Source organism: Lucilia cuprina, chromosome 5 (genome assembly GCF_022045245.1).
Source record: "Lucilia cuprina isolate Lc7/37 chromosome 5, ASM2204524v1, whole genome shotgun sequence".
NCBI classification, from domain to species: Eukaryota; Metazoa; Arthropoda; class Insecta; order Diptera; family Calliphoridae; genus Lucilia; species Lucilia cuprina.
The window spans coordinates 66,482,759-66,497,711 of record NC_060953.1 but is presented as its reverse complement, the minus strand read 5'-3'; the positions used below and the strand labels follow the sequence as shown (position 1 = coordinate 66,497,711).

The 14,953-nt window shown below is 26.9% G+C and overlaps 1 protein-coding gene and 1 long non-coding RNA gene across 6 annotated transcripts; one reads left to right on the top strand and one right to left on the bottom strand.

Annotated features, from left to right (window-relative positions):
* The first annotated feature begins 9,167 nt into the window (after window positions 1-9,167).
* On the top strand, window positions 9,168-11,015 carry LOC124420143. Of its 3 annotated transcripts, none has more exons than XR_006941069.1 (3): window positions 9,172-9,425; window positions 9,545-10,507; window positions 10,659-11,015. It is a non-coding gene; the product is annotated as an uncharacterized LOC124420143 (long non-coding RNA). The 3 variants fall into 3 exon arrangements; XR_006941068.1 differs by lacking the exon at window positions 10,659-11,015 and having other exon boundaries at window positions 9,177-9,425; window positions 9,545-9,970; window positions 10,076-10,597; XR_006941067.1 differs by lacking the exon at window positions 10,659-11,015 and having other exon boundaries at window positions 9,168-9,425; window positions 9,545-10,597.
* Window positions 11,016-11,715: 700 nt separating this feature from the next.
* Window positions 11,716-14,237, bottom strand: LOC111690687 (dnaJ protein homolog 1). Of its 3 annotated transcripts, none has more exons than XM_023453223.2 (2): window positions 14,176-14,237; window positions 11,716-13,478 (listed from the first exon to the last, which is right to left on the bottom strand). In XM_023453223.2, the coding sequence occupies exon 2, from the start codon at window positions 13,431-13,433 to the stop codon at window positions 12,402-12,404; it is 1,032 nt and encodes a 343-aa protein (XP_023308991.1). In that variant the 5' UTR covers window positions 13,434-13,478; window positions 14,176-14,237; the 3' UTR covers window positions 11,716-12,401. The 3 variants fall into 3 exon arrangements, with proteins under 3 accessions (XP_023308991.1, XP_023308992.1, XP_046808147.1); XM_023453224.2 differs by lacking the exon at window positions 14,176-14,237 and adding an exon at window positions 13,606-13,956; XM_046952191.1 differs by lacking the exon at window positions 14,176-14,237 and adding an exon at window positions 13,550-13,569.
* Window positions 14,238-14,953: the final 716 nt, after the last annotated feature.

Genomic DNA, 14,953 nt, shown 5'->3' with positions numbered 1-14,953 from the left:
TAATAGCCTGAACTTACAATTTATCTTTTGCAACGTTGTCAAAAAAAAAACATTACGAAAATATTGCAGGACAAAATTTGTTAGTTGACAGTATTATTAGACATTTCCGGCACATTTTACTGCCAATGTTGTAAGATCTAACAACCGTGTATACATAGCACAACAGTCGTATGAACTTACAATTTTTGTTTTGAAATTTATCAAAAAAAAATTCTGACATAATTGCAAATATTGTAAACGGATGTTAGACATTTTTTTGGACAATATTGTAAGATCTAACAACCGTGTATAAAACATAGCTTTAGACTTTGACAATTAATGAAAAAAGAACATAACTACTCGCTATTAAAAACTTAGATTTCTTCGCCTTAGAATCAGTTACAATTAGTCGATCTTTTCAGTTACAGAAATCGAAAGAACGAAAGACTTAAACAATTCAAAATATTTAATATTCAGTGAAAGATTTAAACATCTTTCAGTTATTTTTAAAATATACAGTCCAATATATTAACATTACTTATTAGCAGATAACTTAACTAAACAATTTTAATTAGAAAAATTGTATATATAATTGTATACCATATATTACAAAAAAAAAATACTCAGAGATTTATAAAACAAACTAGGCAAATTTCATAAAACTCATAAACCTTTTATATTAAAACAATTTTTTTAAATTGAATTTCCTAAAATCATATAGCATCATTTAATATATTTTATGTAAAAAAAACAAAAAATAATTAGCATAAAAATCTGAAAATTTATAACATGTCTTTGAAACGCTCTTTAGAACTGTTTACCAGTCAGGGTAATTTACACATGACATCTTAAACTGAAGTATATTTCTTTATTGTTTTATGTTCAAAAAAACATAACATTTTCATAAGTCTTTGAACTAAACAAATCAAAATGCTAAAATTTTATATAATAAATAAAACATTAATAAATTATTTTTTTTTTTAAGCAAAACTTGAATAATAATAATTAACAACAATAACAAAAATAATAAATTAATAATGTTAACAAGACATTTTTGAACAATACAAACGTTAGAATTCATAGATTTAATAGTTTTTCAATCAAAAACCAAAAAAAAAAAAAAACAATTTTTTAAAACAAAAAACCGCCCCCCTCTCCCCCCAAAAAAAGAAATACTAAATATATATGAAAGAAAACATATAAATACAACAATAAATACAAAACATAATAATAAATTAAATTACAACAAAACTTGCATAGTTAAACTAAATTGTTATTAAACAAAATAAAACAACAAAAAAAACTTTAGAGAAAATAATAATTGAAACTACATTTAAATTAAAAATAAATTTTGTTAAACAAACAATAATACAAATATAACTTAATAATAACAATAAAAACACAAACGTTCTATATCCATACATGCATAATATCAACACAATCAAACTATTTTATTCAAGTCTTAATTAGCAAATGTTATTTTATCATTTACATAACTTTCATTTTTGGTTTTCTTAGTTTAAATTATAAAAAAAATAAATTACTTAAAACACAAGGAATTCAATCCTTGACTTTCAATTATTTACATATACTTGATATTAGCAGGACAATAACAAAAAACATTCTCAGAAAAATCTTATTTCAAGGTTGGCTTGGGGCGTAATGATTGCTGCTTTATTAATTACAATGGCTTTTAATAGTAATTGAAGTTTTGCCAATTACTAATTTGTGATAGCTACATTATAATTGCAATTAATTGTAATTGATAAAATTTTAATTAAAATTACAAGTAATTGTTATTGATCAATTGCACATTATATGTAATTGTATTGGAAGTACTTAAATTATAATTACCTACAAGTAATTGTTTATTGCTCAATTATACATTACAAGTAATTGTAATTGATCATGTAAAGAATTACTTTGTGTAATCATAACCCCTCGTTTCAAGGTAAGCCTCTTCCATTAACAGTCAATAATCAAAACAATATTCAAATGATGAATTAAACTCTGTTGCTTCTGCCTCAAGTTGTCCCAATTGCTAGCACGATCGATCGATATTAATGTTTCGGTTAAACTCTTAACTTTAACATCTCGACTACTTTATTTAACACAATTTTTTAACAAAGATCAATTTGGTTTCAAAAAAAAACTATTTGATCTTGTTTTAGAATTAAATTCTTACATATTCAAGATCGTTCTACATCTCTCTATCTCTTATCGAATTTAAGATTGACTCTGACTTGGTTTGCGACTTCAAACGCCATTAATAGAAAAATACACAATTAAATAAAAGCTTAAAAAGTTTTTAACAAAAGTTTTGTTTCAAAATGAGTAGTGATTAGCTTGTTTTCATTGGAGTCTGAAAGCCTCTCTCTTATGGGCCAAGGTATTCTGTTTATGGAATTCTGACTTCCGCTTCAAAATTCATAAATAAAGAAGTCTTGAACGAGCAAATCATTTTTAAAAGAAAGCTTTTAAAAGCTTTAATGCCTCCAAGACCTAACTCTTTATTTACGATCTCGTATTGACATTGCAACAAAAACGCTTAACAGTCGTTATCGGAAATACTCAGTGATGTTGTTTTAGATGAACTTGATATTTATAGGTCCTTAATGTTTCAGTGTAGCTTTTGTCGGAAGTTTCCTTTAGAAACACACCAGGTAAAAAATAAGAGATCGTATTATAGCTCAGAATGCAATTCATCAGTCAAATACGACATCTATTTGCTTTAAGAGTTTCTGTAGATTTACAAAAATTATTCTTTAACTAACAAACTACTCACAGAAGTCCTTTGAAACTTTGTTTGGAATTTTCTTTAGGTATTAGCTGGACTTAAAAAATGAAATCGATAACAAGCACACCTGGTCTAAAAAGAGATTGTTTTGAAGCTCACGATCCAATTTACAAAAAGGATTCTTCACACAACAAACTACTCACTCAAGTCCTTTGAAACCCACTTTTTTAAGGTTTCGATTCCAATATCTATTAAAAAAAAACTAATAAAATGTATTGATCCTTCATAACCATCTTCAAATCTCTTCTACAATTTTCTGCAAAGACGGCCAATTGAGAACAATACAATCACATATATTCACTTTAAAACTAGTACGCAAAATGCAATGAGAGAGTTCTTTGCTCTGAAACCAGTCAGAGAACTATTTCATTAGTCTCTGTCGATATATGTTCTAGAGTCTAACCCCCTTATTCATAAACAAATTTTTATTTTATAAACGATTTAAAAATCAAATTTCGTTTGAAAATTTTGTTTTATAAACCTTTTACAAAATAAAATGTTTTTTATGAATAAGGGGGTAAACCTTTAGTGCCTAGTTTTCGATATTGTTATAAAATATTCGAAGACTTATACTAGTCTTTAACCAGGTGGTTTGAGGTAAATAAAAATCACTGTCTTTATCGGATGCATTGACTCTTTGTCGAACTGTTGAGTACTTACATATACAGAGGGAAAAAGAAATAAACACGCCTGGTGTCAAATTGATACCAAAATGTAAACAACGCAACGTTCCCAACACTGCAATAATTCGTTGTCGAAATCTAAATTTTATACACATCCGACTATTGGCAACAATCCTTTGTCAACATTACATATTGTTGTCGTACGAATATACTTTGACAACGGTTGTTATTGAAAAATTACAAACATTTTGGTGTAAATTTGGTACCAGACGTGTATAATTCCTTTTCCATCTGAGTTCTTAGATAGATGTAGAAATCGTGATACAGAATTTAAACGTTTTACACAGATTCAAACGACAATAAACGGTTTAGTTTTCTTGCATAAGAGATATTTCTTTAAAACAAACGAAAGAGGATTTCAGCAATGGAACAGCCAAAAAAGCCACTTTAACCGAAAAAACACTATTTATTTTGTATTTTTTAAAACATTCTATTTTTTAACATTTGAAATCCTTCAGAAAACCGCCTTCATAATAACACTGAGTATGAACGTGGGCATATGTATGTATGTGCGTATTAAACTTAACACAAACGCAATAAAACTCACACTCTATTAAATGGAAAGGAAATTAATAATAACAATAAAACTAATTATAAAAAATTTAAATTCTATTGCTAAAAATACATACTTAGTTCCATAACATATTCAAAAAACGTAACGTAACGTAACATAACTAAATAAATTAACTAAAATAGAAAAATTGGATGGTTGAACTTAATCAATAACAACAACAGTAATAATAATCTAATATAATAGTTAAAAATTAATAATAATTAAAAGTAATTTAACAAAAAGTATTAATAAAAAAAGAGAAAAAAAAAGAAATTAACTCAATTATGTACAGACACAAATAATTCTTCATTATGTCAAAGAGATTTATTTGTGATGGTAATAATGTTTAGCTTTTGATAAAAAGTTTAACAAAAAAAAATCCCCCAAAAATAAAAAAACAAATCACATTTTGTGCATTATTTTAACAATGAAATTAACTTAAAAAAAACATATATATATTTAAATAATTTATATGTAGATTATATAAAAAAAAAATAAATGATCATCTTCACCATTTAAAATTGAAAAAAATTAAAAATAAAATTATATTATCTTTTTTTTGTTACTTTTTTATTTTGTTATTTTATAATAAATAATTTAAAATAAAACACTTACACATAAAAACTTATTAATGATACATATTAATAAATAATTTATTACAACACGAAAATAATAAAGAAATTAAAAATGTATGTATTCATTGAATTAAAATTTAAATTAATGAAATAAAACAATCCATTAATTCTAATAGAATTGAAACGACTTCAAATTTAATAACAAAATAAAAAACAAATTATTATGAAAAATCAACAAAAAAATTCCAAGATGAAGACAACATTTTAAACAATTTAAACAAAAAACCAAAACAAAACCATTTAAACTAATTATAATAAAAAACGAATTGCAATAATTTTAAGTCAATAAAAGAAAAAAAGAAATCATTTAAGAAACAAAAACCAAAACAAAAACAAAAAAATTTAATTTAACAATGTGTCTAGTTGAAGTTTAAATTGAAACACTTAAAAAATCACACAAAACAAAAATCGAAAAATAACAAACAAACAAAAAAAAACATCATTCAAAATAATAAAAATAAAAACTGTTTTGAAATTTATTAAAACACAAAACAATTTAATGAAAACGAAAAACTAATAAATAACATTTTGAAAAATGATCAAATAAAACTATTGATTAATGATAATGTAAAAACAAAATCATATTTGTGTTTTATTTCCAACAAAGGTCTAAGTATTATCCATATTTTCCCTCATAAATCGATTCTTATATAAAAAACATAAAATCGGCTCTAACCCCTTAAATAACACCCCAATCAAAAAAAAAAAAATACTGAATATCTGTGATCACTCATATTTTCCATCAAAAATCAATTTCTATATGAAAACCCTAAAATCGAATCTAACTCCTTAAATAACGCTCCAATCAAGAAAATAGTGAAAATCTGTGATCACTCATATTTTCCATCAAAAATCGATTTTTATATGAAAAACATAAAATCGGCTCTAACTCCTTAAATAACGCTCCAATCAAGAAAATAGTTAAAATCTGTGATCACTCATACTTTCCATCAAAAATCGATTTTTATATGAAAAACATAAAATCGGCTCTAACTCCTTAAATAACGCTCAAATCAAGAAAATAGTGAAAATCTGTGATCACTCATATTTTCCATCAAAAATCGATTTTTAAATGAAAAACATAAAATCGGCTCTAACTCCTTAAATAACGCTTAAATCAAGAAAATAGTGAAAATCTATGATCACTCATATTTTCCATCAAAAATCGATTTTTATATGAAAAACATAAAATCGAATCTAACTCCTTAAATAACGCTCAAATCAAGAAAATAATGAAAATCTGTGATCACTCATATTTTCTATAGGAAATCAATTTTTATATGAAAAACATAAAATCGGCTCTAACTCCTTAAATAACGCTCAAATCAAGAAAATAATGAAAATCTGTGATCACTCATATTTTCCATCAAAAATCGATCTTTATATGAAAAACATAAAATCGGCTCTAACTCCTTAAATAACGCTCCAATCAAGAAAATAGTGAAAATCTGTGATCACTCATATTTTCCATCAAAAATCGATTTTTATATGAAAAACATAAAATCGGCTCTAACTCCTTAAATAACGCTCAAATCAAGAAAATAGTGAAAATCTGTGATCACTCAAATTTTCCATCAAAAATCAATTTTTATATGAAAAACATAAAATCGGCTCTAACTCCTTAAATAACGCTCCAATCAAGAAAATAGTGAAAATCTGTGATCACTCATATTTTCCATCAAAAATCGATTTTTATATGAAAAACATAAAATCGGCTCTAACTCCTTAAATAACGCTCAAATCAAGATCACTCATATTTTCCATCAAAAATCGATTTTTATATGAAAAACATAAAATCGGCTCTAACTCCTTAAATAACGCTCAAATCAAGAAAAGAAAAAATCGATTTTTATATGAAAAACATAAAATCGGCTCTAACTCCTTAAATAACGCTCCAATCAAGAAAATAGCGAAAATCTGTGATCACTCATATTTTCCATCAAAAATCGATTTTTATATGAAAAACATAAAATCGGCTCTAACTCCTTAAATAACGCTCAAATCAAGAAAATAGTGAAAATCTGTGATCACTCATATTTTCTATAGGAAATCAATTTTTTTATGAAAAACATAAAATCGGCTCTAACTCCTTAAATAACGCTCAAATCAAGAAAATAATGAAAATCTGTGATCACTCATATTTTCCATCAAAAATCGATTTTTATATGAAAAACATAAAATCGGCTCTAACTCCTTAAATAACGCTCAAATCAAGAAAATAGTGAAAATCTGTGATCACTCATATTTTCCATCAAAAATCGATTTTTATATGAAAAACATAAAATCGGCTCTAACTCCTTAAATAACGCTCAAATCAAGAAAATAGTGAAAATCTGTGATATGAAAAACATAAAATCGGCTCTAACTCCTTAAATAACGCTCCAATCAAGAAAATAGTGAAAATCTGTGATCACTCATATTTTCCATCAAAAATCGATTTTTATATGAAAAACATAAAATCGGCTCTAACTCCTTAAATAACACTCAAATCAAGAAAATAGTGAAAATCTGTGATCACTCATATTTTTCATCAAAAATCGATTTTTATATGAAAAACATAAAATCGGCTCTAACTCCTTAAATAACGCTCCAATCAAGAAAATAGTGAAAATCTGTGATCACTCATATTTTCCATCAAAAATCGATTTTTATATGAAAAACATAAAATCGGCTCTAACTCCTTAAATAACGCTCAAATCAAGAAAATAGTGAAAATCTGTGATCACTCATATTTTTCATCATAAATCGATTTTTATATGAAAAACATAAAATTGGCTCTAACTCCTTAAATAACGCTCAAATCAAGAAAATAGTGAAAATCTGTGATCACTCATATTTTCCATCAAAAATCTATTTTTATATGAAAAACATAAAATCGGCTCTAACTCCTTAAATAACGCTCCAATCAAGAAAATAGTGAAAATCTGTGATCACTCATATTTTCCATCAAAAATCGATTTTTATATGAAAAACATAAAATCGGCTCTAACTCCTTAAATAACGCTCCAATCAAGAAAATAGTGAAAATCTGTGATCACTCATATTTTCCATCAAAAATCGATTTTTAAATGAAAAACATAAAATCGGCTCTAACTCCTTAAATAACACTCCAATCAAGAAAATAGTGAAAATCTGTGATCACTCATATTTTCCATCAAAAATCGATTTTTAAATGAAAAACATAAAATTGGCTCTAACTCCTTAAATAACGCTCCAATCAAGAACATAGTGAAAATCTGTGATCACTCATATTTTCCATCAAAAATCGATTTTTATATGAAAAACATAAAATTGGCTCTAACTCCTTAAATAACGCTCCAATCAAGAAAATAGTGAAAATCTGTGATCACTCATATTTTCCATCAAACATCGATTTTTATATGAAAAACATAAAATCGGCTCTAACTCCTTAAATAACGCTCAAATCAAGAAAATAGTGAAAATCTGTGATCACTCATATTTTCCATCAAAAATCGATTTTTATATGAAAAACATAAAATCGGCTCTAACTCCTTAAATAACGCTCCAATCAAGAAAATAGTGAAAATCTGTGATCACTCATATTTTCCAACAAAAATCGATTTTTATATGAAAATCTGTGATCACTCATATTTTCCATCAAAAATCGATTTTTATATAAAAAACATAAAATCGGCTCTAACTCCTTAAATAACGCTCCAATCAAGAAAAAAGTGAAAATCTGTGATCACTCATATTTTCCATCAAAAATCGATTTTTATATGAAGAATATAAAATCGGCTCTAACTCCTTAAATAACGCTCCAATCACGAAAATAGTGAAAATCTGTGATCACTCATATTTTCCATCAAACATCGATTTTTATATGAAAAGCATAAAATCGGCTCTAACTCCTTTAATAACACTCCAATCAAGAAAATAGTGAAAATCTGTGATCACTCATATTTTCCATCAAAAATCGATTTTTATATGAAAAACATAAAATCGGCTCTAACTCCTTAAATAACACTCCAATCAAGAAAATAGTGAAAATCTGTGATCACTCATATTTTCCATCAAAAATCGATTTTTATATGAAAAACATAAAATCGGCTCTAATTCCTTAAATAACGCTCAAATCAAGAAAATAGTGAAAATCTGCGATCACTCATATTTTCAATCAAAAATCGATTTTTATATGAAAAACATAAAATCGGCTCTAACTCCTTAAATAATGCTCCAATCAAGAAAATAGTGAAAATCTGTGATCACTCATATTTTCCATCAAAAATCGATTTTTATATGAAAAACATAAAATCGGCTCTAACTCCTTAAATAATGATTTTATTATTTTTTTTAGAATCATTAAAATATCGGTTCTAACTTATATTTTCTATCAAAAACCAATAATTTATTATGTGTAGTAAATATGTATGAGAATATAAATTTTCCACTTACTTGTTTGTTTCCAATATTTGCGCTTTTTTTTTAAATTCAATGAATGCATTTATTTAATTCACATAATTACAACAATAACAAAAAGAAATTAATGACAAGATACAAAAAGGGAAACAATGGAAACGAAACGAAAAAATTAACAACTTTTTAACATTATTTTTTGTAGATTTAAATGAATATATTAACAAGATTTTTTTGTACACGTATTAAATATCATTTTAATTTTATTTTTATACAAAAATATTAAATAAAACTTTACAATTTCAATGTAAAATTATAAATTTTTTAAGACACTTTTAAAATTGAACAGTACCGTATGAAAATTCCGCGTAAACTAAATCTTTTGCTAAAGAAATGTCAAAGTAACGTTTTTTTTTTTGTTTTTAATTGTTATTTTTGTAATTTTTAGAAATAATGATTATTTAGTTAAATGTTTATTTATGATATATAAATTAATATTAGATTTTATTATTTTTTTTAGAATCATTAAAATATCGTTGTTTTTTATTTTGTTTTTGATTTATTAAACACCAAAAACTTTCAAAGATGTTGCAGCTATTGGACATTTTGTTTAATTGCAAGAAATTTCTGGAAACTATGAGGTTTGTTGTTTTTTAAAATCCAGAAACTTCTGAAGTGTTACAAAGAAACAGTTCATTGCTTGGTTTATAAAACTCTGAAATCTTCTCCTGTGTCTTATATTAATCCCCCGCAACATCTGATGAATCTCTAAGAACAGCGAACTATTTTTATTATGTTCCGGTATCTTTGAGAAACTTTCGGAGTAATAACAACAGCTTCTTGTTATCCGGAAACTTTGAAAAACACTGGGAATTATTATTTATATATATTAAGTTCCAGTAACTTCGACAATCTTCCGGCGATGTTTTGTTTTGTTAAACTCCGGGTATGTATAAGATTTTCAACGAAATATTGTAGTCTGTTGTTGTTTTTTGACAAATTTAAACATTGCTCGTGGCTATAATGTTTTATTGATATTACATATTTCCAGTGGCTTCTATAATTTACCCGAATTTTAAGTATTAGCATCTTTGGTGCTGCGTCTTCTTTAGGGGATGCACTCATAGCATTTGAGTGTTATTAAATTTGTAGGAATGTACTGCGGAATCATGAAGAATATAACCGACTTTAAAGTGTTAAGCGCAAAGAAGCTATCCCTTTATTACAGAATGCATTCATAGCATTTAAAAGCCAGACTATGTGTGATTGACATTACATACTTCCAGAAACTTCTATAATTTACCCGAATTTAAAGTATTAGCATCTTTGGTACTGCGTCTTCCTTAGGGGATGTTTCACAGCAATTTCCTGTGTTTAAATTCATAGGAATGTACGGCGGAATCTTTCAAGAAACTATGCAACTTTAATGAAACAGCCATACGCTATATGGTTGATAAACTTTCAGAAGCCCCTTTGAATATAAGTAAATATTAAGTGTAAACATCTTTAATGTTGTCTTTTTATTAGATAAACTTTTAGTTTCCAGAATATAATAGAATTTAAAGTGTTAATAGATATGGAGTTGTCTCTTTATTAAAGTAAACATTCATAAAAATATTTGTATTATATTTCAGCGGAATATAAGTCGGAATCTTTCTCGAAACTTTAAGCAACATTTATGGAACATCAAAACGCTGTATAATTTAAAAACTTCCGGAGGTTTCGAATTAAAAGTATAAAAATCTTTACAATCGTCTTGTTATTAGGTAAACTTCTAGAAGTTTCCAGACTATAACAGAATATAAAGTAGTAACAGCTTTGGAGTTGTCGCTTTATTTAAAGAAACATTTTAAGCATTTTGGTGTTATTAGACTGGAATGTATTTCTGAGTTTTTCCGGAAACTATAAACAATGTTCTTTAGCATGTTTATCTTTATTCTGTTGAGCTCTGGGAACAACGGGAAACTTGTTAAAATGCTTGCGGCTCAGTTTTGTAAACAAAACAGATGGTACTCAACTAAATTTAAGTATCCTCTGCCTGAAGAATTGCAACAGGAAATTTCAATTCATTAACTATATCAACAAACTTGTTGAATGTTGCATTAAAATGTTTAACTTATAACATTGTATCTTATACAGATTTATTTTTAATAAATCTGCATATGTCACCCAAACTTCTCAAACATGTCTTTCCAAAAATAACTCATTAACATTCCTATAGAGCAACCATCATACTTACTAATTAATAAAGAAGATTGAAATAAAATCCTTTCAGAACCAAAATAAAAGTCAATAAATTAAATTTTAATTCAAACATATTTTATTTTTAATTTTTTCTTTTTTTTTTAATTACCATTTCTTTAATTTTTTTTAATCAGTCTCTGGTTGTGTGTATTAAAGATTTAAATTTTACAAAAGAAATTTTAAAAATTCTTTAAATTTTCTAACGTTAACAAAACCAAAAGTCATTTGTTATAAAAAAAAATGTTGTCTTTATCATTTCAAATGACTTTTGGTTTTGTTAACAAGAATTTATCATAAACTTAGAAATTTGTTTTACATTTTCTGGTTTTTGTTTAATGAAATTATTTTCTTCCATACTTCATTTTCTACAAAATTAAACTTAAATTCTAAAAAAAAAGAACTAATTTTCATTAAATAAAAAATAGGAAATGATTATTTTTTTTTAAATTTAAAACAAAATTAAAATTTGTTGTTGCCAAAGTAATAATGAATGAATTTTGTCGCATATTGCAATTAGAAGAGAAAAACATTTACAAAATAAATAACAAAAATAAAGAAGTTGTCTTGCTTGTTTTGTAACTAATAAGGGATCACATGTTCGGGCAAGTTTTCTTTTCGGATTCCTACATATGGAATGAATTTAGATGTTTATGTATTTGTTATCCTAAAGAAAGCCCTTTAGGGCTTGCTACAGAAATAAGGATATACAATGATTTCCTGATTTCTGTAACATAGGAAGGGTTTTATAGATTACAAAACAAGTGTTATAAGACATTTAACAAATGAATTTAGAAAAAAATGTTATTATATGGACAAAATAATTCATTTAAAGTTTCCTACAAGTATTTTCTTTTTTTCACATTTCCAGATCTGTTTTTTTCTGTACTCGACACCACGTCGCCGGCAGCCTAATTCAATTGTTACTGCAAGCTTGTGGTGTGTTAGTAATTGGAAGTAGTTGTTGTTAGCCTAACACTTCTTGTTGTTTTTATAGGACTTAAATGTAACGCTTATAATAAAAATTGTAATAATATTAAATATTACATAATAATAAATACATCCCGCCCAGCAATTTGAACGCAGTTCCCCTACTTATTACACTAGCCTACTGTATTACATATTTATACTACTATCTAGTTGGGTAAAATCTCACTGAGCAGCTCCTTTGTACCCGGCTGTATTGAATCGGGGAATTTGATATCAAACGACACCATCAGATCACCACGACGTGATGGTTCCTTAGGGAAAGGCAACCCCCGACCACTAATACGTTTTACGGTGGTGGGTTTAATGATTTCACCTTGTGTATTGATGGTTATGCGATCACCCTGTAGAGTGGGTACGGAAACTGTGGTGCCGCATAAGGCCTGTTTCAGACTTACTTGGGCACTGTAGCGCAAATCACTGCCTTCACGTTTAAACAATGGATGAGCTTTATCACGTATGATGAAAATAATATCGGCAGGAATTTTACCGGGAGTCTGATCGCCCTCTTGTTGGAAGGTGATTTTAGTGCCAGCCTTCCAGCCAGGTTTAACAGTTATATTTAAGACCTTCTCTTCTTTGCGGGCCTGTCCGGTAGCCAAAGACATGCGTGATATTTTCATTTTCTTAACACAGCCCTTATCCACCTCCTCTAAGGAAACGTACAAATCATGTTCAATGGGAGGATCTTGGGTTTGACGTTTGCGATTAGGTTGAACATTAAAGGACTGTGAACGGAATGCTCCTCCGGGACCACCGCCTCCAGACATTTGTGTATAAATGTCATCATTGTCACCCATGAAAATATTTTGTGATTCAAAAATGCGTGAGGGATCACCGCCACCAAAGAACAAACCAAAGGGATCAGCATTGCCAAAGAACTGGGCAAATGTAGCTCTTGGATCGCCATGATAAGTGTAGGTGCCACCACCTTCATGGCCTGCACCTCCGGGAACACCACCCTTTAGTCCTTCTTCACCATACTGATCATAAATATCACGTTTCTTTTTGTCCGACAGTACCTCATAAGCCTCTGCAATTTCCTTAAAACGTTCCTCAGCCTGTGGTGTCTTATTCTTGTCGGGATGGTATTTCAAAGCCAATTTGCGATAGGCTTTCTTTATTTCATCATCATTGGCAGTTTTATTGATGCCAAGAATTTTATAGAAATCTTTTCCCATTGTGTGGATTTTAATTTCACTAAACTGCAGTTAATAAGCGGAATTCTACAAAGAAAAATTAAAAATTTATTAGTATTTTAGAAAATTTTCAAAAATAAATAAAAAATTAATATTACGTTAACACTATGTAACAAACAACAACAACAACAACAATAAAATAATGATTATTTACATTTTAAAATACTTTGCTTCCAACGATTATTCTACGATTTTCTTTATTCTAGTGCATAGAACATTCGAGAGATGTTTTGGGTTTTTTCTTTATTTTTTTTTTTTTTTTTTGTGCCAACAGTGGTTTTGCACAGAAACGGGTAGAATATGAAAAATGAATGATTTTTGAATGAAATCGAATTGGACAATAGCGGTCTCATTTCAACTTGTTACAAGTAAATTATATTTTGTTTTTGCCACAAAACTGAGAAATTTTTTTCAAAGTTTCTCTTTCTCTCTTGTGCTCTCTGTGTAATGCCAATTATTAGGCTAATGATTTCATCGACAATTCAAGAATATTCCCGTAACAATAAGAAAAAAATTATTGTAAATTTACTTTTATTTTTAACTTACTTGCAAATAATTAATATAAGCTAATTGTTTTACACATTTTATATTAATTATTTTAAATTAACAAAGAAGTAACATTAGGTTTGTATTTTTTTCAACTTAAAAAACTAAACGAATAATTGTTTTATTTGTTGTTGCATTTGTTTTGTAACGTTCATTAGTAATTATTTAAAATATTTACCTTTTTAGAATTTTTACCACAGCTTCTTTAATAATTGTTATAAATCTTAAGAATACTTAAGATTTTGTTTAATTAGTTTTATGCAATAGGTATGTACTTGAAATTTTAATTATTTAAACTAGTTTAGTTTTTTACTTTTTTATATTTGCTGTTTTTCTTTAAATTAGTATCAAAGCCAACTTTTTTATTTTTATGCAACACTTGTTTTTATATATTATAACAAATCTTTATTATTATTAAATAGCAAATTAATTAGTTAGTTAATATCTTCCACGTATAATACGAATATTTGCTTGACTTTATTTTTCACTTATTTTCTTGCTTGTTTGTTTTGTTAATAAACCGTTTCCTGGACATTCACTTGTATTTATAGCAAATCGTGTTTCATATTCTAGAATGTTCCAGATTATTTTGACATTTCTCTATATATACATAGTTGTATTCATCCGGCAGAGTTGTTTTTTGCAATATGCGGTTTTAATCTGGCAATGCTGTTTTCATAACTATCAACTTTTGTATATAATGCTTAAATAAAACAAGTATTACTTTTTAAGCGTTTTTTACAAAAAAAAAACTATTTTTATCTAAAATTTATCATTTAAAGGAGATAACGCAATAGGATATTTTATTATACAATATTTTATTCATTTGTATTGTCAGTTTTTTGACAACTTATATATAATGTAATATGTAAATATAATGTAATACATTCATAACTCATTCAAATGTAAAATTTTACAGAATAACGTTAATTTGTCGAAAGTTCTAGATTCGTTCT

Excerpts from the sequence above, each read along its gene's own strand:
- LOC111690687 (XM_023453223.2), bottom strand. The coding sequence starts at position 13,433 with ATGGGAAAAGATTTCTATAAAATTCTTGGCATCAATAAAACTGCCAAT.